Genomic DNA, 27669 nt, shown 5'->3' with positions numbered 1-27669 from the left:
CGCATGCACTTACAACGCATTTTTTACAACGCACCATCCACTACAACGCATTCCATTACATCGCATGACACTACAACGCATTTTTAAAAACTACCTTTACAACGCATTCCATTACATTGCATACTACCTTTACAACGCATACCATTACAACACATAATGTTAAATTGCATTTAAGGTAAGTATTGGATAGTATAGGGGTAAAAATTACTATTCTAACTCCAGGGGGTGCAACAGTAGGGTAAGTGTTGGATGGTATGCATTGTAATGGTATGCGTTGTAATGGTATGCGTTGTAATGCCTGCGTTGTAGTGACATGCGATGTAGTGTCTGTGTTGTAATGGTATGCGTTGTAATGGTATGCGTTGTAGTGTCATGCGTTGTAATGGATGTTGCGTTGTAATGCATGCGTTGTAAGTGTAGTGCGATGTAATAGTTGCGTTGTAAAGGTTGTTTCCCCTGTCTGACCGATGTTCCAAACAGCTGTGGCTCGACTCTGATGACTTCGTTGACAAGGATGTCCAGCTCCGCCGTTGTGAACTTTGGATTCTTGTCCGTGGGCATGGTGTGGGGTGTGGGTGTGGATGGTTGTGGGTGTGTGGGTGTGAATGTGACGGTGTGTGTGTGAATGTGAAGGAGGTTGTGTGAAGGTGTGTGAGTTAAGGTGTAGTTGAGGTGTTAGTAAGGTGCAGTTGTTTGTCTGTGGGGTCTGTCATCAGTGGGTCTGTTGCAAAGGCTCATGGGTTGTGTGTGGGCCCTTTTTATTGGTCCTTTTGTGGGTGTGTCTGGGTTTGAATTTGTGGTGGGTGTGTTATAAGAGGTGGTTGTGTTTTGGGCCTCTGTTTGCCTGTTTGGATGTGCCAGGACAGTCATAGAGATGTATTTTGTCATGTAGACGTGTTTTGTGGTGTCGTGCGAGTCAAATTGACCCTCCTTGTGCTGTTTTACAGTGTCCTGGTTCTGTACGCGCATTTTTCGCGTAGGTACGGTCCGTCCATACGCGATGCTGGGTGAGGGTGCTGTGCTACGGTGTTGGGGAATGGTGCGTACAGGTGCGGGGCTGTGCTACGGTGTTGGGGTACGGTGTGTACAGGTGCGGAGCTGTGCTACGGTGTTGGGGTATGGTGCGTACAGGTGCGGGGCTGTGCTACGGTGTTGGGGTATGGTGCGTACGGGTGCGGGGCTGTGCTACGGTGTTGGGGTACAGTGCGTACGGGTGTGGGGCTGTGCTACGGTGTTGGGGTACGGTGCGTACGGGTGCGGGGCTGTGCTACGGTGTTGGTGTACGGTGCGTACGGGTGCGGGGCTAGGCTACGGTGTTGGGGTACGGTGCTTACGGGTGCGGGGCTGGGCTACGGTGTTGGGGTATGGTGCGTACAGGTGCGGGGCTGGGCTACGGTCCTGGGGTACGGTGCGGAGGGGGGGTACGGTGCTGACATACAGGGGTACGGTGCTGACATATGCGGGGTGAGGGGTGGCTGTACGACTCGTATCTGGGCACAAGTTTACCCGTGTACATGTCTGCTACAGCGTTGGCTCCGTACGGGGCCTTTTACATGCGGTTGTGTATTCGGACGGGCAGTACGGATCGTACTTGCACGCTCGGACTTCTGTTTTACGATTTGCACGTAAAAATTTCCGCATCCCTATCGTACACTTTTCCCGACGCTAATCGGACGTAAAAATTCCTGGGTCCCTCTCGTACCCTTTTCCCGACGCTATTCGTACGTATTTTTCACGTACGAATCGTACTTCGCTGTTTGTAAGGTACTTGTGCGAATCGTACGTGAAAAAATACGGATACGAGTCGTACGCAATTTTTTTTTACCGGATCGGAATCGGCACCTTAGTGTGGATTACGAGCTACAGAAAAGCATACCTGAAATGGTCTCATGATCCCTGCCCCCTGTGATCATCCCTCCTACTCCCCAAATCCTTGCCATATAGTTTTGGAGGGGGGGCCCAACTTCAAAACATTTTGCTTAAGGGGGCTCAGACCGCAATAGTTTGAATTTCTCTGATGTAGAGTGTATTGGGATACAGTAGAGTGTCGTACAGTGGAATATCAAATAGTGAAAAAGAGTGGCCTAGAGTGGCTTAAAGTGGAGTAGCCTAGAGTGGAGTAGAGTGGCATAGAAGGGAGTAGAGTGGAGTAAAGTAGTGTGATGTAGAGAGGAGAGGAGTAGAGTGGAGTGGCATAGAGCAGAGTGGAGTGGAATGGCTGAGTTGAGATGAACGGCATAGAGTGCTGTAGATTGGCATTAAGTGGAATAGTATAGAGTGGCTTAAAGTGGAGTGGTGTGGAGTGGAGGGACATAAAGTGGCATAGAGTTGGGTAGAGTGTCTTACAGTGCAGTGGTGTAGACTGGAGTATGCATGGTTTGGTAGTGCACTGCCATTACAGACATCACATTTTCAATTAAAATGACCATTCCATTTGCACAGACATACAGTTTTACTGATAAAACTATACAGCGCACAAACGATAATGTGTGGAAATAACATCACCTAGTGTATTGATTTGTGTTGGTTGGATTCTAACATTTGTTTACAGTGTCAGAATTTTTTAAAAAAAATATTCATTTGTACTTTCGTAATTCTGATATATTCTGAAATATTTGCACAGTTCATTTGCAGACATTAAAATGTTGTTGTGTGCTAGAAAAAAGCCTTCAGTAAGTAAGTAAAGAAATTTGTAGAGCGTACAGTACCCATTAGTGTCAGAGTGCTAGCAAAACCCAGAAGTTGTGACAGAGGCAGGGAGAGCAAAAGAAAAATGAGAAAACTCTATACAGAATCAAAGAGGAAAAAGTCACCCTTTTTCACCCCCCCAGTGTGTCAGATAAAGCTGCTCACTATGAGGTCAGAGAAAGAAAAGTAAATACCAAGCTCCCTCGCAAGCCAGCTTCTAGCATTTGGCATCTGTCTTTGATAGCACAGCACACCTGACAAAAGAACATGATTTAAAGGCCTGTTTACAGAAAGCAGGCACTCAAAGAACACACTAAATAGGCTATGCTCCACATGAGGGGCAAACTCAAGCCGGACAGCCTAAAACAAATGAAGCCAGCAAATGTGAATTACAGACAACAAAGCAAATGGTAAGCAATGGGCAGAAGGCATTCCTAGGTCAGCTTTCTGAATGTCCTCAAGATGTCTTTAGCAAACCAGGCAGCTGCGCTGCCTGGTAGGCTTCAACCTAAACAGGACAAAGAACATGGCAGCCCACTCGGCATTTATCCTTGATGAAAACTCGTCTGTCATATACACCAACAAATGCTCTTTCACCAGAGATATCCCGCCAAGCAGGCGGGCATCTCTCAATAGAGCAGGTGGTTCTCTACCATGGAGTGGAGAGCAGGGAGGGGTGCGAGGGCCTCCATCATCCCTGTAGGGTGGCAAGCTACCCGCCAAGTTCAACATGATCCTGTAATTTGTAAATCAGGAACTGGCGCCATGATAGGGGGACAATCCATAGTATGACCTTGGAACAATCTCTAAGTAAGGGAGAAATGATCACAGTAATTCCAAATAAATATAGTCCTAAAGAATAATACTCCATACCTGGCCTTTCAAGATGCAAAAAGAAGGGAAAAAACTCCTCTTGCCCTTGCAGCGACTCACACCCTGCACTAGATTAGACCCTCTTCCACATGCCTGGTCCCATTCAGGATTTACTCACGAGTTGAAGGTATGTCAAGGGTTTTTGGATGAATTAATTATTCTGCCAATAATCTCAAGAGATTATTGGCAAGTAATTTATTTCAACGTTCTATTTTTTCTTTTCTTGTAATAATTTTGCTCTTAAAAATGTTATTATCCCAAAATTAATGTCTTTTTCTTTTCAGTAGCTAGCAGTATTTTGCCATATACTGAAGTGTTACAAATATGCAGATGTGCCAAGTTTATTATATGCTATTTATTACCATTAAGTCTGGGTAGTGGTCATGAAACACGAGAAGCGACGCCTTGAGTGGGGCATGTTGCCCATCCCCTCCCTCACTTGAGAACACATATGAACAGACCCTTTGTCACACATCTAGGATTCAAGGTAATGTTCCTTGGGGCATGTGCAGCATCTGAAAACATGTTAAGGCCACTAAACTAGTAGAGCTTGTGATCCGAAGAACATGCGAGCAAAGGTATTTACTAATGGTAACACTTTCTGTGTTATACACATGATATCTTGCTCCCCACTCTTGGAAAATGTGTATTATCATCCCCACCTTCTGAAGGGAGGAAATGTTTAGATGACGGAAACTTTGCGTGCCTGGAGTTGCATGACTGGACAGTTGCCTTCAACACGGCTGATCACGATATCGTGATCAACTGTTTGAGAAATGGACTTGAGTCAGGCATTTGTTCTTGACTGGTTCAAATACTTGTTAGAGTATCCTTTGAAACATGTCTCAGGACTGAAATTGCAGCCAGTGTGCAGTTTTTAACTGCCAAATTGCCCTGGCAAAATAAGCTTTTGCCAGGCCTAAACTTTCTATTTTAATACATATAGGTCACCCCTAAGGTGACCCCTAAACACCCCCCTTGGGCAGGGTGCAGTGCATCTAAAATGTGGGACATGTGTTTTTAAGTTTTACATGTCCTGGTAGTGAAAAACCCCTAAAGTTTGTTTTTCACTTCTGTAAAGCCTATATCTCCCACTGGATAACACTGGCTCAACTTATTACAAGTGCTAACTTCTGGTTGGGAACCAATATGAATGTCAAGTTTGGAGTCAAATAAATTGTAATTTACAGTCCTCTTTAACGGTAAAGCTGGAGTTTAAGTCCCAATTCTGAAAATGCCACTTTTAGAAAGTTGGCATTTTCCCGTCCCAACCATTTGGTGCTTGCAGCCAGTTTCCTTGGTCATATGTCTGTGAATAGCTTGCCAGTTGGCCTCTGTGTATTCGTCCCAGACAGTGAGACAAAAGGGGACTAAGTGTTGGCAGGATGGGCCATCCTGCCAGGATGATGTGGGCGGATTTGTTCCCTGCCCCACTTACATTTTAAAGGGCTGCCTCCAGCACACTCACAAAGGAATCAGCTACTAGTCTTTTGTCACCCCAGTCTTCTTCGAACCTTGGCCGATGAAGGTAAAGAACTTTGCAGAACCAGATGTGATGGTAACCAGGATGTCACCCCCACTTCGAAGGTCGAACATCTAATATAAATATAAGCCGTCCTGAACCATTTCTTCAGTACACTCCTCGACCTATAGAAGACTCAAAAGAAGGTAAGCCTGCTGCCTTGCTGCCAGAAGGTCTGCCCTGCTGCCCAGCTGCCCTGCTGCTCAGCTGCCCTGCTGCCTTGCTGCCCAGCTGCCCTGCTGCCCTGCTGCTGGAAGGACTGGCCTGCTGCCCAGCTTATTGAAGGAGCACTGGGTCTGCTCTTTGAACCCAGGACCACCAGAGTGACTACAAGGCCTACTTGACTGGCCTCTTGTATGAGCTACATGGACATAACAAGCTCTAGAGACTAGAACCCTGCACCTGGGCCTCTGCCTGGAGTGAGTCCCAACCCCTCTAAGATGTGCCCCATATTCCTGGACTTTTGGGAATGGTGTTTGAGGTGGTGCTTCCGCCTAACCCTAAAACTTGGGACTTAGAATAAAATCCAGCAGAAAGTGCTAGAAGAACCGATTGAGGACAGCAACCTACCTGCCAGCCAAATCCTCCCAAGTGTATCGCCGGTCGGACTGACTTCGCAGTAGCTCCTGCTACCGTCTTCTCTGCAGCAGTATATCCTATTCAGAGGGACCTCCTGGCGATGATATCTGGTCTCCTGGAGCCCTCTTCGGCTACATCTTGCAGCTTTATCCCGCTGAAGGTTTTTGACAATAAGTTGTCTTAGGGCCTGATCTAGAGTTTGGAGGAAGGGATACTCCATCACAAACGTGATGGATATTCCGTCCGCTGTATTACAAGTGCATGTATCCTATGGCACTTGTAATATGGCAGATGGGATATCCGTCATATTTGTGACGGAGTATCTCATCCACCAAGATCTAAACCAGGCCCTACATTTAAAGGTTTTTTCACCTGTCTTGACGGCAACAGGCTCCGCGGCCTGAAAACCTAGCTCTCCTGCTCAGAGCTTTTTTCCGCCATCATCAACAGCTTAGCCAAGACTTTGTTCAGTGGCTCCCTAATGACGATGAAGATCCCTCCTCGGCCACACAGCTTGCTGCCTTGCCCCGCTTAACTGTCTACCTTCTCCTAGACTTTTGCCTCAAAAGCTTCTACATCGGAAGGTAAGCGGATTCCGAGCCCTCCCTCTTGTGCATCTGAGCCTCGCTCCATCACAGTCAGCCTTAACTTTCAACTATGCTCCGGCCTTGCACTGCCAGATACCTGTGGTTGACGCTTTGATCTTTTAGTTGTTATTTTTCACTTAAAACTTTGAAAAATCGTAACTCTGGCTCTACTGATTGGATTATGCTGGCTTCATTTTATTTATTAAATTTTCCCTGTTTTTTTAACTGGATTGGGATTTTTCTTGTGTTGTATTTTCACTTTATTACTGTTTGCATGCTGCACAAATACTTTACATATTGCCTCTAGGTTAAGCCTGACTGCGTTGTGCCATGCTACCAGAGGGTTAAGCACTGGTTTATTTAGTGACTTATGTGGTTCACCCTGACAAGGACTGTGGTTGTTGCTTGAGAGGTGTCCCCTCTACAATCAATTACCCAATTTCTCACACAAGTTGAATGTATTGCTTACATTTTCAAATATTTTGTGATGCTAAAGCTGTTTTTAAACAGGTTCCAGGATCCCACTGGCCCTGTTGAAATATCTGAAATACCCTTATTTCGATTAAGATCTCATGATCGAGAAAGTGTTACCCAAACTTTCATTCAGCAATCTCTGCCACCATGAAGCAGCAATCCACTAACAAGGAAAAGGCACAAACCATGAGTCCATGTGAACAACATAAAAAGAACAGGCATGTGCCGCACATGGAAACCTTTGACTCCAGGGACGAGTCTGTGGCTTTGTGTGATATGGTAGAATATCTGACTTTGTCGGGATACAAACTAAGAGAGATATGATAAATAGGTTGAATTTCCCTGTAAATATTGTCTAACACTGACAGTTTTTTTAACTCGATGGTGGAGACTTTGGCAACTAGAAGAAACAAGAAGAGTCTCGCAGAGCTGCCAAGGTTTCAGATTGCCATGTGTGACATTTTCATAATTTCAGTGTAATTATGAGTGACATTTCAACGACTATGAGTGACACTTTCTCGCAAGCAAAATCAAGCAATGGGAAACATAAAAATATCAAAGGCTGCATTGTTTCAAAAAGACTTTTAGCTCACACTAATAAAAATCATTACTAGCTGAGCGGCCGACCGCCCGGCCGGGGTCTGGCACGCCGCCTGCAAGTTCAGTGTCACCACAGTCAGTGGCTCTAAGTCACCCGACCCAAAATGAGTTAGTGTGCTAATGCAGAAAACTACTGCAGACAGACTGCGTGATTGCACAGTTCTCTGTAACACGGCAGCAGGCAGCTCATGATGACTGCGGCACGCTTTCATTAGCATAGCAGGTGCAACTAGGAGAACACCGGCTCTGTCACTCAGGCACAGTAAGTTACTTCTTTGCGAGGCGAGCCGGCGATGCAGCAACAGGCGAGCCCGTGGCTTGCCTAAACATGTCGACTCCCATGGCAACCAACGCCATACCGCATGATTCTGACACATACACTGGACTGGTGACAGTGCTCTGGGCTGAGGACAACCACTCCTGAAGCTGCCGCGGTCCGTGGTTCACACTCAGGCTGGCCGCCGGTGCCAGGTGGGGTCGGGTCAGTCCGGTCGCAGGATGAATTAATACGGACCACCACACTGAAATGCGTTAGCCTAACACCTGATGCGTGGTACTTTACAGGGCTGGTCTTATGCAGTAGAGATGGTGTTTAATTGAAATTGTCTCTGAGTGACTCAGCCATATTGGATTCCGATAAAACTAGCATGTTCTATGGAGACCTGGCTTATCAAATATGGCTACCAATCGCATTTACTTCCTCTTCCAGGGCACAGGCGTGACATATTCTTGCATTAGAAGAAGCAAGGGTTACATTAATTTACTGCCTAGAAACTCTGGGGCAGATTTACAAGCCCCTTGCGTCACTTTTGCACCGTTGTTGCGTCACTTTTGTGACGCAGCGACAGCGTAAAAGTTGCGGCCCATTTACAATGTGACGCATCTAGGGAGATGCGTCACGTTGTGAAGCTCTGCGCCACATTAAACCTGCGTCAGGTTTAATGTATGCAGGGTGGGCGTTCTGTCACAGGAAGCCCCGTAAAAGTGACGCAGTGAAATCTACAAGATTTCACTGAGTCACTTTTACGTCCATGCTGCGTCAAAACCCTGCACCTGCTTGAAGCAGGCATAAGGAGTGATGCAGCATGTTAGGCATAGGGTGCCCCTAAGCATTGCTGGAGTTGCGTTGTGCTTGCGACACGACTCCAGCAATGCGTGACTTTTCCGTCAACAGATGCGTTAGAAATTCCGACGCATTTGTCAATCCTTCCGCCATGGTGTGCCGTATTGTAAATATGGCGCATCCATGGTGACGCAAGGGTATTGCATGTTGGCGCAGGGAAAATGACGCATCTCTACAGATGCGTCACTTTCTTGTAAATCTGCCCATCTGTGTGTTGGTGGGTTTATCACACTCTTGTTCAGCTTTGCACCAGCCACAGGCCTTCCCCCGCTGTGAACTTTTGTTGTTTTCTCCTCCCTCCCTCCTGGAGTATTACAGTGTTTGTGCTTGTGTATGTTTTGGTTTTGCCCATCTCTTTTGCATTTTACTAGTGGCTCAATAATGTCCTGGACCAAGTTCTCTGCTGGTTTTTTGCCTCTTGACAGAACAGGAGAGATGAGTGCACTTCCTGGTGGTAAATACAATTGTGAACTTCAGGAAGTGACATCATCCATGCCTGCATTTGTAATATACTGCCTTTTCCTTGTATAGCTCTCCTCAAATTACCGGCACCTCACTACCCTACCTCTTCCCTTGTTTGGTTCCCCTGCTCCCCTGGAGTCCTTAAAACCCAGTGCTGCTTTTATCAGTCGCAGCTATGGAGGATAGCTGGAAAGCAAGAGGTACGCAGCACCCAGGCCAGCCTGCCCTCTTTGGGGCATATTATCAAGGACGGCGTTTAAATTATCGCTGATTTAGCGGCAGAAAACTGCTGCTAAAGCGGCAATAATGGGCTTGATAATATGCCCTGGAGAATTCCAATAGAAGCCCATGTTGACACCAGAGCATGGGCTTCTACGGGAATTCTCCAGGGCATATTATCAAGCCCATTATCGCCGCTTTAGCAGCAGTTTTCTGCCGCTAAACCGGCGATAATTTTTAACGCCGTCCTTGATAATATGCCCCTTTGTTCGCTGGTTTCCTGACAGGTATATGGTTGTGGTGTTTGGTGGAGTATGCCAGGGTGACAAGTACGAGGTTGCGGTGTCTAGCGGTGTATGCCTGAAACCAGATATGGGCTATGGCGTTTGGAGGTGGGGGGTGGACAAGCCAGGATGCCAGGATGCCAGCTTATCGCGATGTTGTGATTCATGAACCAGTTATAGGACTGCTAGAGAGCAGCTAGGCATGGGACTGTTTGAGGGGAAGGCCTGCCAGAGTGGGCCCAGTGTGAGAAGGAGAGACAGGCGAAGGCTTCTGTCATGGACCATGTGCATCCTGCCTGGGATGCTTTGCTTCAGATGGAAGAGACAAGATGCCAGTATTGGCCTCTTTGATGGAAGGCAGATGTAGGCAGTGTTCATGGGTGAGCTGGGGGTGGGGGCCAAGTATTCTAATGTTCAGACAGGCCTGGGCCTGGGAATCTTGCCCCCAAAGAGATATGTAGCTAAATCCACTCCCATTGAATGACTCTGACCTCTCTGAAAGTGCACAACTCTGCTGTAACAGATTGCATCTTTTAAAGGATAGAAACGACGCAGTATTAATGATTGTGAATAAGTTTAAGTGGTGCAAAAATGACACAAAACCACAAATGTTTGCTGCAAAAATTTCATGTTTTGTCTCCCAAATGTTCCCATCCTAGCCATGATATTCTGGAGAGTCATATTAGTTTTTGATTCTTAAGGTAGTTGGCTGTTAGTGGCCATAATTGGATTCTATTTCATGGGCTCTGTTTTCTCAATGAAAAAGCTAGCTACATTGGTGCCCATTTCTAAGGGTCAAAGTTCAGGTGTGAAAGACTTTTAGGCATATTTACAAAGGGATTGCACCACAGGAACATCACTATCACCAACGTTCCTGTGGCGCTATGCTCTGATCTATATTTACAAAGTGGCGTAAAGCCACCTTTTGTGGCTTAAAGCCGCTTTGTAAATATGGCCCGTTTCACGCAGTTTTCTGCGTGAAAGGGGCGTGCAATGGGTGTTGCTGTGGGCGTTTCACCGCAACACCCATTGCTTTCTGACGCTGCCCCAGATTTACAAGGATGTGTAAATATGATGCAGCACCAAAAACCAACACTGGGCAATTTCAGGAGTTAGAATGGTGCAAAGAGGAGAAACACTTTTATTTCTCCTCATTTTTGATTTTTCTATGTGTGCTGCATCCTGCAGCACACTTAGTCAGAGCAAAGCGCCATTAATGATTGTTTTTGTGAAATAAGGAGTCACCTCCTGCACATAAGCAATCATTAAATAATGATGATTTGCTACTTTTATGTGTGCTGCACAAAGTAACAAATCGTTTTTGATTGTGTAAGTGCAGGAAGGGACACCTTCCTGCACATGGACAATCATTCCCTGCAACACAGGCACCCTTGCACTGTGGCGCAAGGTTATCTGTGTTGGCGCTAAGTAGCTATATTTAGTGCCAATGCTACGGAAAACACAGGGGTGCGCCGTATTATTGTAAACATGGCGCATCCCTGCGTTTTGGAAACGGCAGAGTGCGGCGCTGCAAATTTTGCTGCAGCGCTGCGCTCTTCCATTTCCTTGTGAATATGCCCCCTTATGGCATAGGGAGGATAAGAAGGCATGTGCTTGCACTTTCAGGGTTTAATTTGTGCTGGTAGTTGCAGGTGTATGGCACCAGCACTCATTTGTAGGGACCAAGACTTATTTGTTATCATTAGACTTTGACCCAGATTAAGAAAGAACAAGAGAGAGAGAAAGGAGCAGGAAGAGAAAGATAGGGAAAAGTGTGAAAAAGCCTGGATCAACCTGCAAGGTTCAGATGAAGAGACAGGAAGTGGAGGGTCGTGGAAGAAAGAGACATGGGGCCGGATCCACAGAGGGACGTACGAGTCGTGAAGTGACTCGGGTGGGATCTCCGCACTGAGCCCTGCAGTGCGGAGAATTCACCTCGAGTGTGGAGATTCCGCCACGAGTGCAGAGACTCTCCTCTCGTAACTTTACAAGTCTTAAGTCCCTTTGTGAATCTGGCCCATGGTGTTGAGTCAAGTCTAGGTAGCTTCGGCATTTAGCAATCCTGCCTAGTGGCCCCACCACTGCGGGCCCACTTATTTGTTTTCTCAACTAAGCATTGGGCTATTCTGCTGCAATTATGAGTTAAGTGACTTCATGATACTGCTTGCCCTCTTGAAGCAACTGCAAGAGGGGAGTAAACAGAGGGACCACTTACTTGAACAAGCCATGTGGACTTCCTTCCCGCTGCAGTCATCGACGTATCGGCTGAAGCCACACTGCCACAGGAACTTTTCCGACCCCAAGCAATCAACGTTGCTCATGACAAAGTGCTGGCTGGATGACCTCCCATGATCTGCCTGTCCGAAGAAGACAAAGTCTCCGCAGCCGGTTTCTTGGCATACCATCTGGGCATGGCTGGCGTTCCAGTTGCCATCTCCCCGGTGGCACACTTTCCTCCTGGCACCCTCGTAAAAGACTTCAACAACCCCAGCGCAGTCATCGCTGAGCCTCGCTGTCACATTCCCTGCAGAAGGAGCACAACAAGACAATCTAAGAGCTCGCGCAGAAATTGAGCGGGATAACAGGATTCAGACCCGGAAGGTCCTTACTAAAGCCTATGGCCCAGGTTCAGCTCGCTTTACTCAGGGTTAGATGGAGACAGCACAGCCATCTCTATACTTTGTGCTAGGGCTCATTCTTCACCTGCACACCCTCAACTTTACTTTCATGCTTGCTCTAGCTGGAGTCTACACATTTGCTGTCCCCCCAGTCCCCAGTTCTGTGGTTCTGTGGCTCTGTTGTCCCATCTCTGTGACAATATGCAGCAGGTTGTTTAATGAAACTCTAGGACAACGTCCCTGCTGGCAGGGAATCCTTTGACATTGTCCACATTCTTTCAATGCAGTCTTGATGCATCCTCACCTCCTTCAACTATCATTCACCTTTATCAGTTCACAGAGGTTCCCCATCTTGTTCCAGCATCCATGCAGTGCACAAGTCCAGAAAGAGGCTTCAGAACTGTTGTTCAAGCCCTTGTGCTCTCCCACCTGGATGGTGGTAATGCCCTACTCTGTGGTCTTCCAGACTCCACACTGGCACCCCTTAGGGGCGACCTGCACGCTGCAGCAAATCTCATCAAAGGGTAGAAGAAATATGATCACATCACCCCCATCCTGATGGAACTTGATTGGCTCCCGTTGCCAGTCTGCACCATCTTCAAAACCAGCTGCATCATTTACAAATCCATCACAACCAGCGCCACCGCTTATCTTGCAGACAAGCTCACCATCTCTGGTGGTCATTGGCACACTTGCAGCCAGGGCACCATCAGACTGCAGATTAAGAAGCGTAAGAAGAAAAAAAACAGGACGGCAGGCCTTTTTCATCTATGGACCCAGGATCTGGACAACATCCCATGTCCATCAGCACCGCCACCACGCTCCCCGAATTTAGGAAAGAGTTGAAGACTCAGCTCTTTAAAGAACACTACATCTCAATGCATTAGCCGTACACAACTCATCTTCCTCTCTGATTACTCACTGAAATTAAGCTTGGCTTTGACCGTGCACAGAGCTCGGCTGCCTACTGGCAAGGTTCACGCTATAGAAATACCACATACATACGTACAAGCTCCACCCATACCAGCCTTGCTACCAGCCTACATGCATCGACTCTTGATCCAGTATCAAAGCCGGAATCACAGACCTCAGTGCACCTCCACACTCTGCATTAACACCGCCACGCTGCTGGGCTCCTGCTCTCAATGTGGCCTTTAACTCTCGTTAGCAGCTGCATCAGATTCACACAATTTTCACAAGTTTGACTGCAACTCTGTGGCTTGCAAGTTTTCACCTGAGCATTTTATCTGTTTAAAGTAAGCAAAATATTGGATAACAAAACCCTGAAACATGCAGGAGTCTGTGTGAAAACACCAGTTTTTGCATACTATTCACCATTCTAGTTTCAAAGGTTCTAGTGGCCCGATAAAGGTGGGGTAATACCAAACGGTATGAGCAGTACTTGATTTGTAAAAAAAATGAATGCCCGGGCCCCAAGTTTTGTTCCGAAGCTGGCACTATTGATTGTCGGGAGCCAAAAGCTACGGCTACGCAGTGTTGATTCTACCTCATTGCTCTTTAATCCACCACCTCTCCCTGCCTCTTCACCTCACTCCTGCAGATTCTTTTCCACTGCTTTTTGTTTTCCATCTTTCTCTTCCTCCTTCTTTCCCGTCAATGTTTTTCTCTCTCTTGCTCTGGATCAAAGTCTGTTGCGAAATAAAAGTGCTGGTCCTCAAATAACGGCTGCTAGTGAACCCCACCTGCAAGCGCAGGCTCAAATACATTATCATGCCACACACTCCCACATCTATATGTCCAACCCCTTCCTCACAATGCTACACATTACTTAATGTTGCTTCCACCTAATAGGTCCCTGAGGCACCACTTCTTGTGGCTTGAAAAGTGGTACACATGGCCGGCTTCAGTGCTGGTGGCACCTGGTGCGACAATCGTTTTTGGGACTACTCCCCTCCATAACCTCCCTCTGCACGGATTCCCTTACTAACACCCTCCGACAGTGCCCCACACCTCTCCATAGCCGCGCTCTCTCATGCATTGCATTTGTTTTATAGCACTACTCATACCAGTGTAGGGTGTCAGAGCACTTTACATCGCACGCATTAAACAGAGAGACTGAATCATATGTGCATAAAAAAATTCTATAGGAATTGTCACACAAGACAATAAAGATTACAGGGTGTAGGGATCACCTGTCATCAATACTAATAGGCAGTCATTTTCTCAGAGTAATTGTTCTGGAGAGGCACAAACTCAGGATTTAACACATACCATCATGATTTGGGTTGGCTTTACTAATAAGAATGTATCTCTATGCAAACTAACCCTTTTTCACGAAATTAGGAATAGATAATGAAAGACGGGGAAAAGAAATATTCTAACCTACACTACAAGGTTTGCACGCAACTCCTTGATGAAAGTCACTGTGCTATTTAGAAGGATTGTAACGTATGAACTGCAAGTAACAAAACATCTCTGTGACAAAAGCAGTAACCCACTGAGTTATCCACATAACATGCAGCTCTGTGTAACACGTTCCCGTCTCTGCTACTTCATGATGAGTCAAACTGCTATTACAACAAGTTCTGATCTCTCTCTGGAGCAGGAACATTAATCACCAGAGGTATCTTGACATTTTTATTGTTGCCTGATAAATGCTGGACACAAGGAACTCTACAGCAGGAGTTTTATTTAAACCCATAAGTTATTTCTAAACACAGCTTAACACCCTCGCCACCTCTCTCAAGGTCAGAACCAGGTGCAGTTGCACTGGTCGCGCTTCACTAAAGCCAGCCCTGGTGGTATATTAAGGTTGTTTCCCTCTTGGACAACTGTGAAGGTTTGCTGCTCTGGCCCAATCCTAGCAGATTACTGTCTGTGTGACTTACCTGAGCAGTCGAGGTGGACGGCCTCTGGGCTGCTGCAGTTGACGCCGTCAGGCAGTAAGTCCTGCCACAAGTTTGTTTCATTCCCCAAATGCATGGCGTCGGGCTTCAGAGTCTTCCAGTCATGGCTGCTGCTGGTCCCATTGGGAGAGGGCAGAGGCATCCCGCAGCCTAGCTGTTTGCAGGCCACCTGCGCAACCTCTGGCGTCCAGTGGTCTGGACACACGTCCATGAAGTCGGCCTGCTTCTTCACCAGCAGTTGGCCGCGACAGGCCCGCTCCGTGCCCTTCAGTCGCAACTCCCTGTGTCCTGGCAGGGGCAGAAAAACATCAGGAATTGACATCAGCCTGGCGGATATGTAAGGGGTGTAGCTTTGGGGGGGAGGGGGTTTGGGATGTTAATACAAGTATTTTCTGATGAGTAGTTGGATAAAGGTGCTTTCAGTTGGGTATGGAGAGGTGTCTGTTGGATTTCACCTGGGATTTTTGTATGCACTCACTGACCAAAACACACACACTCTCTCTCATGTCTGTTTTGAAAGTCCTAAAAAATGTTGATTATTTTACAAAATATTTTGTTTCTATCACAGTACTCATACCAATCCTCATTCCCCTCCCTTTCCTCTGCCCCTTACGACCCTCTCATGCACCCTTCTTGGCCTTAAATGCATTTTAATATTATATGCAAGTGTGACTGTCGGGAAATCTGCAGGTCACACACCCCAGTTGTACTGACCAAGCTACACCCTTCTGGATACTTTCATGTTTGCCCCACTATTGGGAAGTGTCCCATTTCCCAGACCCATTCTCATTGGTGTACTTAGAGTAGCAGGACATCTGTTGCTAGACAAAGTAATGACATTTCATACCTTCAGTAGTCAAATTCTCTGTTATTGCAAATTCATCTATACTTAATAGTTTCTGAGTAAATTACTTAAACGAAAAAAAGGAAGTGGATAGGTTAGATGAGGTGCTCGGCAGAATCCTCATACTTTATGTTTTTGATGCTTGGTTTGAAGTCTTCCCCAGCCCTGGAGCATGAAAACAGATCACGCCTCGCACGAGAGCTGCGGTGGAGCATATCTTTATTCTCCATTCACACACTTCCTTTACGTCATACTTCCCATTACCACACCCTAACACCCCCACCGCATGTCACGTAGTTCCTCTTCAGTGTCCTAGTGCGTATACCATAAATATGCTACACCTCCCCCTTTGTTAAATAAAAAATGAAATCAAATCTCCTCAATCAGTCTGTGAGGAGCTTGCACTGGTTTGCCGGCTTAGGCCATCCGAGGCGATCGAGGTCCACCTTCATCAGGCAACCGCGGCACAGGCTCAGGAGCGGGACATGCAGGTGTGGTCTCCTTCAACGTAGTTTCAGGAACTGGCAAGCGTCGAGTAGGGTTTTAAAATGTGATGTGCTCCGTGTGATGGACTTCCCAGGACCTTATGCTGTCACCATGTGTCCCTTGCATTCCACCACCTGTAAAGGGTCAGTGGTGGAAGGGGTGTCTGTTTTCCGTTGTTGTCTCTGCTTTACCAGTACCCAGTCTATTTTGTCAAAGACAGTTTCCTGGGCGTGGTGGCGCTGATTGGCATACACTTTCATTTTGCTCTCATGAGCAGCGTTGGTGTTACAAAGACGTCAGCATCAACTGATCGTGCTGATGTCCATTGAGGTCGTTTTGTTCTGATGGCTCTCCCAAACAACAAGGTAGCTGGGCTCTCACCCGTTGTGGAGTGAGGAGATGATCGTTAAGCCCGGAGGGCCTGGTACATATCTTGGCTCAAGTTGATTCTCTCCATGGACGCTTGTTGAATTACCCTCTTCAGGGTGCCCATAATGCTTGCGACTACACCATTGGCTTGGGACCAGACGGGTGAGCTCTTTTGATGTTTGACGTTAAGTCGTGCAAGAAACTCTGTGAACTCGTTGCTGTTGAAGGGTGGTCCATTATGGAATTTGAGGATCTTGGGGAAACCCCAAGTTACAAAGAAGTCTTTCCATGACTTTATCATGAGTTGTCGAGGACAATGTTTCCACCAAAGGAAAATGTGAGTATTCGTCTATGAGATGCTGTCCATCCCCTAATGGTCCAAAAAAGTCAACTGCGACTCTCTCCCAGGCACGGGCAGGAAGGTCAGACATAGTCACTGGGTGCTGCATCATCTTCGGGAGCAGGCAACTGCAGATGTGGCATGCCTTCAATTCCTTTTCTATTCGCTCCTCTAGTCAAGAGAACCACACTCTGTCTCTTAATGCTCTTTTGGGGGCTATAATGCCACGAAGTCCCTCATGGGCTACCTCAATGACCCATTGCTCTAGGCTCTCAAATATGGTGATTCTCTTGCCTCTCAATATTATGCCTTCTTGTCTGACTACTAACTCATCCTGCATGTTTTGGAACTTTTGAAATTGAGCATCACCAGCCAAAGGCCATGTATGTTGTCTCCATGATTGTGTCTCAATGAGTTCTTTGACGATAGTCATATTTTGATCTGTGTCGATGGCAGCAATGATTTGATCCACAGACAGAGCCACTTGTGTGCGGGAGCTCACAATAAAATTGAGATATTCTTCAGCCGTCCTGGCTGCCAAACAGGGACAACGTAGCGGCGCTAGTGAAATGTAATCTGCTGGGTTCTGATCCTACCCATGTTTGTGTACAATCTCATAGTCGTACTCTTGCAGCCTCAAGCCAACCTCTTTATTCGAGGGGGCATCTTAGCCTTCTGGTTTCCAAAAATAGTGAGCACTGCCTGGTGGTCCATGATGACAGTAAATCCTTTCCTATAAAGGAATGCATGAAATTGTTCGGCGGCCCACACCTTAGCCAGACTCTCCTTCTCCGGCTGAGAGTAGGCACGTTCTGTTTCAGACGGCTTCGAATGGCATAGGCCACAACGTGTCTCTGAACATTGGGATGGCTGTTGTGTTGAGCAAGGATTTCCCCCCAACGCCACCGGCTTGCATATACCGTAACCACAGTATGTAGTTTGGGGTCGAAGTAGACCATTTCAGTTGGATCCTCAATTATATGTTTTATTTCTTTGAAACTCTGATCTCATTCAGAGGACCACTGAAAAGGAACATTCTGCTTTGCCAAGTCTCACAATGGGGCACACACTGTGGGAAAATAATACCTGGCCATGTCTAGAAAGGATCGCAGCATGGTAATATTTGGGGGGATGGGGGGGGGAGTGGATGACAGTGTTTGCACCTTGTCTGGATCTGGAGTCATTCAGCCATCAGAGAATGTGTGCCCAGAAAATGTATGTTTGGTTTTGTGAAATCCACATTTTTCTGCATTTAAAGTGAGACCTGCTTCAGCAATTAACTGGCACACTTGAGTGAAGGCTTTGTTGTGTGCCTTCTGGGTTTTCCCAAAGACAGTATGTCGTCACTGTAATTGAAAGCATGTGTAACAGATTGGATTACTCTCTGGATAACATACTGAAATAGCTCAGGAGCCGAAGATACTCCAAAACTCAGTCTCTTTTATCTGAAGAAACCAACATGAGTGGAAAACTTGGTAATATATCTGCAGTTCTCTTCTAACTCGAGTTGGTGGTACTCCTTGCTTACGTCAAGAAGGGAAAAGACTTTAACTCCGTTCAGTTCCATGATCATGTCCACTATATTGGGGACCTGGGTGTCTCTCCCTCAAAATAGCTCTGTTTGGCTGGCACACATCAACACAAATGACCACTGCTTCACCACTACCCTTTTTTGGCACAACTACTATGGGCGCAAACCATGGCATGGGGCCTATGGAACGTTCAATGATGTCATGTTTCAAAAGTGTTGCCAACTCTTTCTTTACAACTTCTTACAGATGAAAAGTAACTCCACGGTGCCGCAGGGCAACTGGACAAATGTCTTCGTTGTTAGGAAGTTGTACTTTCAACTTCTTGAGTTTTGGGGAATTGTCTCATAATCTCAGCCTGAGAACAGAGATTGTAATTGAGGGATATTAGCCCCATATCAGCCGTGGTGGCAAAACTGAGCAAACATGCAGTAGACGAGGTTCCTTATAGAACATGAAAGGTGGCTCGTACTGACGTCTGTTTATGTTGCATTGCCGCTGTGAATGACCCATGGCTTTGTAGTGGTTTAGAAGCTTCCCAGGTGTATACTTTTGTGTCTGAAAGAGTGAGGCGTGTCACAGGTGAGAGACTGTTGAACTTTTCCACTGGCCTGATATTAATCGACACCCCACTATCAGTGATGAAGGATATGGGGTGACTGTTCACCAATGTGATTCTGGAACAGGGTCCAAAGAAGATCAGCTCTTTGTTTGGTGAGTTGTTTTTGAACTTCGGTCCTCTTCACAGGCAGCTAACCCCACACGTGCATGCCGTCTTTTGGTGGACAAAAAATAGAAACAAGGAAACCCCATTGATCAGAAGGGACCAAGGGTAGAAGGTTATTTAGAAGAAACAAGGTCCCATTCAATTAAAGATAGGTATAGTATCACAATTTTCCAATCAAAAATTGGATTGTATGTTTTATTCAGAAAAATGATTTAATACAGTTACTACGAACCAAAATACACGTGGTGAAATAAGTGAGCAGCCCGTGAGTTGTAAAAGGAAATCAGCCGATTTCCTAACCGCAGGCAAGTGACTTAAAATGTGACTTTTTGTGTTTGTGAAATAAAGATTATTGGAAGTCACAATTGATCAACATCTCGTTCTCAAATAAAAATTACAATGTATCATCAAGAGATTAGAGATGTGAGTCGACGACGTTTCGATCCCCAAGGTAGTGGTGGGATCTCTTCAGGACTAACCGATTGATGGAATGCCTGGGAAAGTATGCTGTGCAATAGAATGCTGGAAACGGAGAGTTAAAGCAGGAACCGTTCTGTTCAATGACGGTTTCTTCAGTCCTATTACGCCAATTCCAGAAATCCTTATGTGGCACAGCAGATCCTTTTTCGCTCACCCTTTCGAGAACTGCTATCTGCCAACGCGCGCTAACACGTGCAACTCACAGTCCTGCTGTAATTGACCACCGTGATTGAACAGAACGGTTCCTGCTTTAACTCTCCGTTTCCAGCATTCTATTGCACAGCATACTTTCCCAGACAAGATAGGATCTTAGCCAGTGTTACACATCTGACTTTAATTTCGGTGACCTCACCCAATGAGATCTCATGATTGTATCTTCCAGGAGTTCTAACAATACCATACCCTGGCTGTACCTTACAGTGTCTCTGTCAGTGCTAGACTGGGACTGTATCATACATGATCTTAGCAATGTGGTCCTCTGAGTGTACCTTCCAGGACCTATGCCACTTTAATTCTATGATTGTTCCTTCCAGGACCTCAGTTACTGTGATACCATTAGTGTTTTTTCCAGGGCCAGCCAGTGCTACATTCTGACTGACCTCAGCCAACAAGATACCTATTTTACCAACCAGGACCTCTGCCGCTAGTGTACTCTGACTGTCCTATCCAGGATATCATTCAATATCCTGGACTGCATCACAAATGACATCAGCCAATGTGATACCCTATCAGGAAAAGGAGAATATAAAGACAGCGAGTTCATCACAAGATGGGGTGAAAAGTCTGAAGGGCGTGGACTTGGAAACTGCATGTCCATAACAACTACACCAAATACTTAGTTTCGGTACAAACCCTCACCCCCTGGTTAAAGTGAGCACTTACAGGGCATGAGCGGTAGTACCAGTATTTAAGTCAATCACTAGAAAAAGCATCCCTTCCAACATTTTACGTTGCTGCTGAAGTTTTCACCACTTTTTCAATAGTTCACACCTGTCTTCCTACCTGGACCTTTGTTGTTTTCCTTCCTTCCTGGCGTTCTCAGTTAGACTTCGTTCCATCTACCTCTTGGTTTCTGATTGTCCTTCCCCTTTGTTGTTTCTCTAATTGTGCTTTGTTCTTAGCAGTTACATGTCATTTGCTTTTGCATCCAGAGATCTATACCTTGCATCCTGGTCTAGCAGGGCTCTTCATCGCACCATCCATTAAAGAAAATGGTAAGCCTTTCTTTCGCTACTTCACGGCTGTATTTACCTTTCCTCCTGTTGTGACCACCTTCCTAAAAATGGCTCTTTTCTTCCCTGTAGATGGTTTTCTCAAGGTCTCATGCCACATAAGAAAAAGGGCTTGTTCTTAAGACTGAGAAGATTCCAACCCGTGGAAGTCCAGTCCTGGTTTCCTCCTACCCTTATTCCTGCTTCCCTTTCCATGTCATGCCCCGATCTCGCTGTCAGCGTTTCGTATTCATCATCGCACTGTGGAGAGGTTACGGGATGGTAGAAGATTCTCAGTGAGTCGATCTCCTCAGAACATGACAGTTTGCCAGGCTTACATAGACCGGTCTGAGAATTTGCTACAAATTATGCAACTAACCATTCATAAGATTCAAGATGAGTTAGAAATCACACACCAAGCAAGGGTGTTTTTGTTACTCCGCATTAAGCGGATATCAGTACCAACCTCCCCATCAGCCCTGCGAGAGCCATAGACATTGATCCAGTAACTAGTTGTAGTGCTGCAGAATCTGGTCGGTTGACCGTAGTTACAGAAAATCACCTTCCTTTCCATTCCTTACAATTAGCACTGCCAGAGAAGTTTGGCGGTGAACCCGTTAAGATTCCAAGCGTTTTTAGCTCAATTGCAATTGCGTTTCCTATCCGGCCCCAGTTTTTAGCTACTGATTCATCATGGCAGCTTTTGTAATTTTGTATCTGATGAAAGATGCTATGACTTGGGTTACCCCATTGACTTTGAATCAGAGTGCTTGGTAAAATAATTGGGATCAGTTTTTAACTAAGTTCTGCACCATTTTTGGCAAAGGACAAAGCAAGAAGGTGGCACATTTTGGGTTACTGACTTTAAGACAAGGTCAAAAAGACCTGGTAGCTTACATCAATTATTTTCAGCACTTGTTATCCAAGACTGCCTGATCCGCCAAAGAAATTGCAGCCTCATTCTATTAAGGAATAATAGAAGACCTTTAAGACGCCTTTTCATTAGGTGTGAATTGCTCTACTGGCTACATGGCATTGATTAACTTACCTCCGCAAATTAATCCCCAATTTGAAAAACCTTGTTTGGAAAGAAGAGGAATTGTGAGATGATGTTGGAAAACACCAGAGATGAAAATGGCTTGAAGGATGTTGGACGAACTGCTGTAAGTCGTGGTTCTAAGAAATCCCTTACAGTTGATGAGAAGGACAAGAGACGCAAGACAGGACTATGTCTTTACTGTGACAAGAAAAGGCATTCTGAAAGACCTTGTCCTCACTTGTCAATAAATGAACTGGCTTGTCACTAAAGAATGAACGACAAATGAGCAAAGAAATTACTGAAATGTCTTTTACTATTAATGTTTATTTCCACCTTCAAGACTTGATTCTGAGTGACACCTAAAAAGGAACTCAGTCGATTTCTGCTTTGGTTGATTCCGATGCTTCTGTGTGCTTTGTCAACTATGACTACCAGAAAAGGATAGCATTTTCTTATGTCACGAACAACGATTATGGTACCTGATTGGACTACACTATCATCTGGAGATGTTTCCAAATAAACTGTCCTTTTTTTCATGGCTAAACCAGGAAGACAGATTCAATTTGATTTAATCAGCTTCACGTATATCACATTGTACTGGGGACCACTTGGCTGAGAGTGCATAATGCATGAATCAATTTAGATTTGGCTTCAATTCCGTTTGATTGCTCATGTTGCCAAAGGCACTATTTGGTGGCCTCTGGAGTCACAGCCAGCCTTTGAGTTGTTAAACATTACATTCACCATCACCAGCCTCAGAAAGAAATGATTAAGATATAACAGAGCAAGCATATCAAGAGCTCCTGGAAGACTTCAGCCAAAACAGAAGCTGCCACCCTTCCGCCTCACAGGTATTATGATTATGCCATTGAGTTCATTTTTGACAAGCCGAGAAAGCATGGGAGGAGTTATCCTCTTACATTAAAAGAAGATCAAGTATTATATCAATACCTGCAAAAAAAAATGGAAAAGGGTTTCATAAAACATTCTATGTCACCAGCAGGATCCACCATCCATTTTGTACCAAAAGCAAATGATGAGTTCCATCCATGTATTGATTATAGAGAAGTCAAGGTAATTACCCTCAGAAACATGTACCATCTGCCCCTCAACTCTGTATTGCTGGATTAAGCCAAGCCTGCAAAGATCTTTACCAAGATTGACTTAAGGGACGCTTCCGACCTGGTGAAAATTGGAGCGTGGAATGAGTGGAAAACTGCATTCAATATACTGTATGGACATTTCGAATATCTGGTCATATTGTTTGGCTTATGTAATGTTCCTGTTGCATTTCAGCATTTGGTAACTAACATCCCCAGAAATTAGCATGCTGCCTTTATGATGGTCTACCTTGACACATCACTCCAGGACCATAGCCAATGGTACACCCCATCTGTAACTTCCATGACCTCAGGCAATTAGATACACCAATAGTACCTTTGAGGACCTCAGCCAATACTACATTTTTGACTGCACATCCCAAGATTGCTGTCAATGCTACACTCAGACTGTATCATGCAGGACCTCAGCCAATGCCATCCTCTTACTGTACCTTCCGCTACTGTGATACCATGTCTGTACCTTTCAGTTGTGCTTTTATCTTGTTTTGTTGCTGCGCTTATACGTGAGCTTGTCGCAAACGAAGTGAGGGTTAGACATTGACATGATGATGGTGAAGCAATTGGTCAGGCAAGTGTGTAAATACCATACAATATCCTACTCTAGGAATACTGCTACAGCTCTGTGGAGCATTGTTACACCTGTACTGTACCATCCAGGACCTCAGCCAATGACCTCCCGACTGTACCTTCAGGACCTCAATAGTGTTTCAATCCGGCTATACATTGTAAGACCTCATCAATGCGTTACCCTGACTGCATCTTCCAGGACCTCAGTCAGTGTTATATTCTGAATGTTATCTTCATTATGTGCTCATGAAATCATTAATCAATCAACATAGTCACCTCCTCCTCCCCTTGCTCCTCAGAAGCTTTGCAAGCACTATAGAGCCACAAACCTAGCTCAGACAGGGCTGCAGTGAGGAGACCTGGACCATTACCTGAGCAGATGACCTGGGCTCCGCTACTGCTGCTGCACCGTGGCTGACTGCTCTGTGCGCACTGCCAGAGATAGGACTCGTTCTTCGAGCACTGCACTGAGCTCATCCACACCGGGTCAATCATCCTACCAAAGTGAAGCTTCTCCGGGGTTCTCGTATAGTTGCCACAATTTAGCTCTCTGCAGACGACTTCAGCATTCTTCTGGTTCCAAATGTCATCGCACACGCCTCCCCAGGAACCTTTTGAGTACACTTCCACTCTGCCAGCACACCGGCTCTGTCCCCCTGATAGCCGTAGCTCAATGGTCTCTGCCAAACAGATAAAGAGCGCACTATTAGAAAGCCTGCCTGCTGCCAGCCGTGAAAGGTCTGAAGAGACCAATCACAACACAGAGATCCACCGGTCAGGAAAGAGGACAGCCAAAAGATCGTCCAATCAGAATAGAGGACAGAAAGTAATTTTACTAATGCTGAAACAGGAAAGAACAGAGCTCTGCTAACCAGAATAGAAAAGAGACAGACTCCTAACCAATCAAACAGGAGGCCAGACAGGCATGCTGCCTATCACCATAGAGGAAAGACAGAAGATCTGAAAGTCACAGGAGAAGATCTGGGTTGTTCAATTAAAAATACATTGAAACAGGAAATCAGGTGGAGGACAGGCAGGAGATTGAAAGTGAGGCCAGATGATAGATCTAATAATAAGAATCAAGACAGACAAGTGATCGCTCATTCAGAAGACAGCAGACTAGATGTCACAGGAGGCACAAGAGGATGACCAATAAGAAAGTGATTAAAGTAAGAACTGAGATCTGCAGAACATAATACATGAAATATGTGAGATCTATCAGTTACAACCAAGGACAGACGGGAGGTCTACTAATTAGAATAAGAGGCAAGTAGTAAATGTACAGATAAGAAAACAACATAGACACATGATTTACCAATCAGAGTAGAGGATAGAAAGAAGAGATTTGTTAATCTGAATTAAGGAGAGGTAGTAAAAATACCCATTGAAATCAAGGACATTAAAGAGATACAACAAATAAAACCAATGATAGAGTCGAGTCCAACTGGTCAAAATAGGAAATAGGAGATTTAGAAACAGAAAACATTTCAGACAAGAGTTCTACATATAAGAAGAGAGCTCAGGTAGAGGACGTCCTGATCAAAAGAGAAAGCCGGCAGTAGATTGACAAGGGACGCGCTTAACTGACCGAATGGAGTGCCGTGAAGGGCGTAGTGCCTAGGGGACGAATCTTCCTGCTCCTGCTCCCTGTCACGCTCGTCAAACGCCGTGAGGGGAACGGCTGCTGAAAACTACATTTCCCAGCACCACCAGGGCCCGGCGCATCGCTCGACGTCATCGGAGCGAGCCGGGGCCCCACAAAAGGCGACAGGAGCCTCCGCAGCGCGGGACGCGCTTAACTGACCGACTGGAGTGCCGTGAAGGGCGTAGTGCCTAGGGGACGAATCTTCCTGCTCCTGCTCCCTGTCACGCTCGTCAAATGCCGTGAGGGGAACGGCTGCTGAAAACTACATTTCCCAGCACCACCAGGGCCCGGCGCATCGCTCGACGTCATCGGAGCGAGCCGGGGCCCCACAAAAGGCGACAGGAGCCTCCGCAGCGCGGAGGGCGGGCCCGTTTGAGCTCGTTGGAGACCGTGCAAGGCCGGGCCGGGCCCTCCCTCGTTGATCTCCATTAAAAGGTCTGTTACCGCTAGATATTTATAAGTTGTTTTTTTGTTCATATCATCCTTGGATATAGTGGGCTCAGCCCCCAATGCACTATATTTATACAACCTGAAGCACTTGGTGGTCAACTGAGACTGTATGCAAGGAGTTAAATAATCGCCCCTGAATGATGACTACCGCTCCAGTAATAGGTCGGAAGTCCCTTGTCGGTACATTAGATCAATTTTTGGTAAGAGCTTCTTCTATTTTGGACAGAGAGATAGATGTTACTGAGAAGCGACTGTCGCTGGGGTCTCTCAACAACAAACGCTCCTCGTTGGGCTATTTGTCACAAATACGTTCCCCTGCTCGCAATATGGAACCGGGAACTGATATCGGCGACGCAAGCCTTGTGCTGGACGCCCCTAGAATTATCTCCCCTTGTCATGATTCACCAACGTACTGTATCCCAGAATCTGAGGGAGCTAACCTCAACACCAGATCAAAAAAGGGTTCCTTAAATCCACCACAAACCACTGGCGTGTCGGAGAGTGTAATGACTAGGTCTGCCACGAACTTAAAGGCTAAAGCACCCACTTCGATTAACAAAGAAGGCCTGAAAACCTCGAAACCCAAGAGAAAGCGGAATGAACCGCTAAATGCCAGTCATACAGCGAAGTCTAGAAGAATCAGCCTCGGGGTCACATCTGAGAACATCCCTGATCCCAAAGGAGCAACTTCAGTCAGTGGGAAGGAGAACGTTCCAACGTTGCCTTCTTTGATTCCGCCTAAGGACTTGCAAAATCTGGGTGAAGATTTTTTGGGGAAATTGGAGACAATTTTTTATAAAACTTGTCAACCAATCTATAATAGGTTGGATAGTATAGAAAATAGACTGACCTGTTTGGAGCTGATGTGTTCATCATCGCAGTCCCGGCAGAAATATGCCACCAACTGCCGGGGGTGCGAAAAATCTACAGAGAAACCTCCAAACAAAAGTGTCCCAACCATTGATACTGCACCCATTCTTAACCCAACCATTGCTAAAACTAACCCGCCTGACAAGGCAACTGGGAATACAAGGCACACCCCTTATGTAGGTAACAAAGAGAGCGGGGGTAATTCACAAGTGATAATCCTTAGTAGCCAGGCGACAAAAGAAGCAGAAAGGGAAGCTCATAGCCTCCTACCAACAAGGAAACATCCAAACATACACCTCCCCCCTGAGTCAAGCCCATATGTGATAATATTGGCAGGAGTTAAGCCCTTGGGTCTAGACTCTAGGGAGGACCACAGGGACCTGAAGAATAAGTGTGTGTATTGGCTAAATTCCAATCGCCCCTTACCCCAGAATGTATCAACAGAAATCCTCTTTGTGCGCCGGGTCAACTGGGTGGGCCCCAAAAAGAAAAACATAGAAGGAGATTGTGTAATAATCAACTTTAGAGATTTAAGGGCAGTTGAGCACATTCACCATTGGCCGAACACAAACCCTTGTACTCCTATTCTTTCTCTGCCTTTGTCATTCTTTTACGGCAATTGCCAACAGCCCAATATAGTGGATTTCGGCTACAGAGGCATTGATACGTGGCCTAGAAATAACAGATGCCCTAATGTGCAGTCTGAAGGTATCAGGTCCTCTGGCCTGGAAGACTGCGATTGACGACCAAACTCTTGTAGGTCAAGGAAACACCCAAGCAACGCAGATGTATCCCTTGTAGAAAAACAGGTAGCTTGCTTTACCCCAACTGAGGACGATAATGCTGGCATAAACATTATTATTAACCAAACATTACCGGCCTTGCGCCAGGTGGGGGAAAAACACCGGTCACCAAACGGGATCGGACTTATAGCCCCACTGAGTTCTGCCACAGTGGCAGTTGGTATAACTGGTAATGTCGAGCTTGGCACTCTAACTAATGTGAGTAATAGTAGTATTAACAATTTGACTTCCTTAGCAAGGGAAAGCTCAAGCCCATCACAAGGGATCCCAAGACCTTATAAGGATGGACTGT

The 27669-nt window shown here is 46.0% G+C and overlaps 1 protein-coding gene across 1 annotated transcript in view; it reads right to left on the bottom strand.

The window, feature by feature from the left end:
- The window catches only part of LOC146797027 (scavenger receptor cysteine-rich type 1 protein M130-like), a 253013-nt gene that overhangs the window by 170383 nt on the left and 54961 nt on the right, over positions 1-27669 (bottom strand). Inside the window, exons 3-5 of the mRNA XM_085629619.1 lie at positions 23981-24289; positions 14879-15184; positions 11627-11935 (exon numbers count right to left, since the gene is read on the bottom strand). Of these exons, the coding sequence (XP_085485745.1) occupies positions 11627-11935; positions 14879-15184; positions 23981-24289 (924 nt within the window). The remainder of the gene's footprint in view (positions 1-11626; positions 11936-14878; positions 15185-23980; positions 24290-27669) is intronic.

The sequence above is a fragment of the Triturus cristatus genome, chromosome 10, assembly GCF_964204655.1.
Source record: "Triturus cristatus chromosome 10, aTriCri1.1, whole genome shotgun sequence".
NCBI classification, from domain to species: domain Eukaryota; kingdom Metazoa; phylum Chordata; class Amphibia; order Caudata; family Salamandridae; genus Triturus; species Triturus cristatus.
This window is presented reverse-complemented; position numbering and strand designations above follow the sequence as displayed.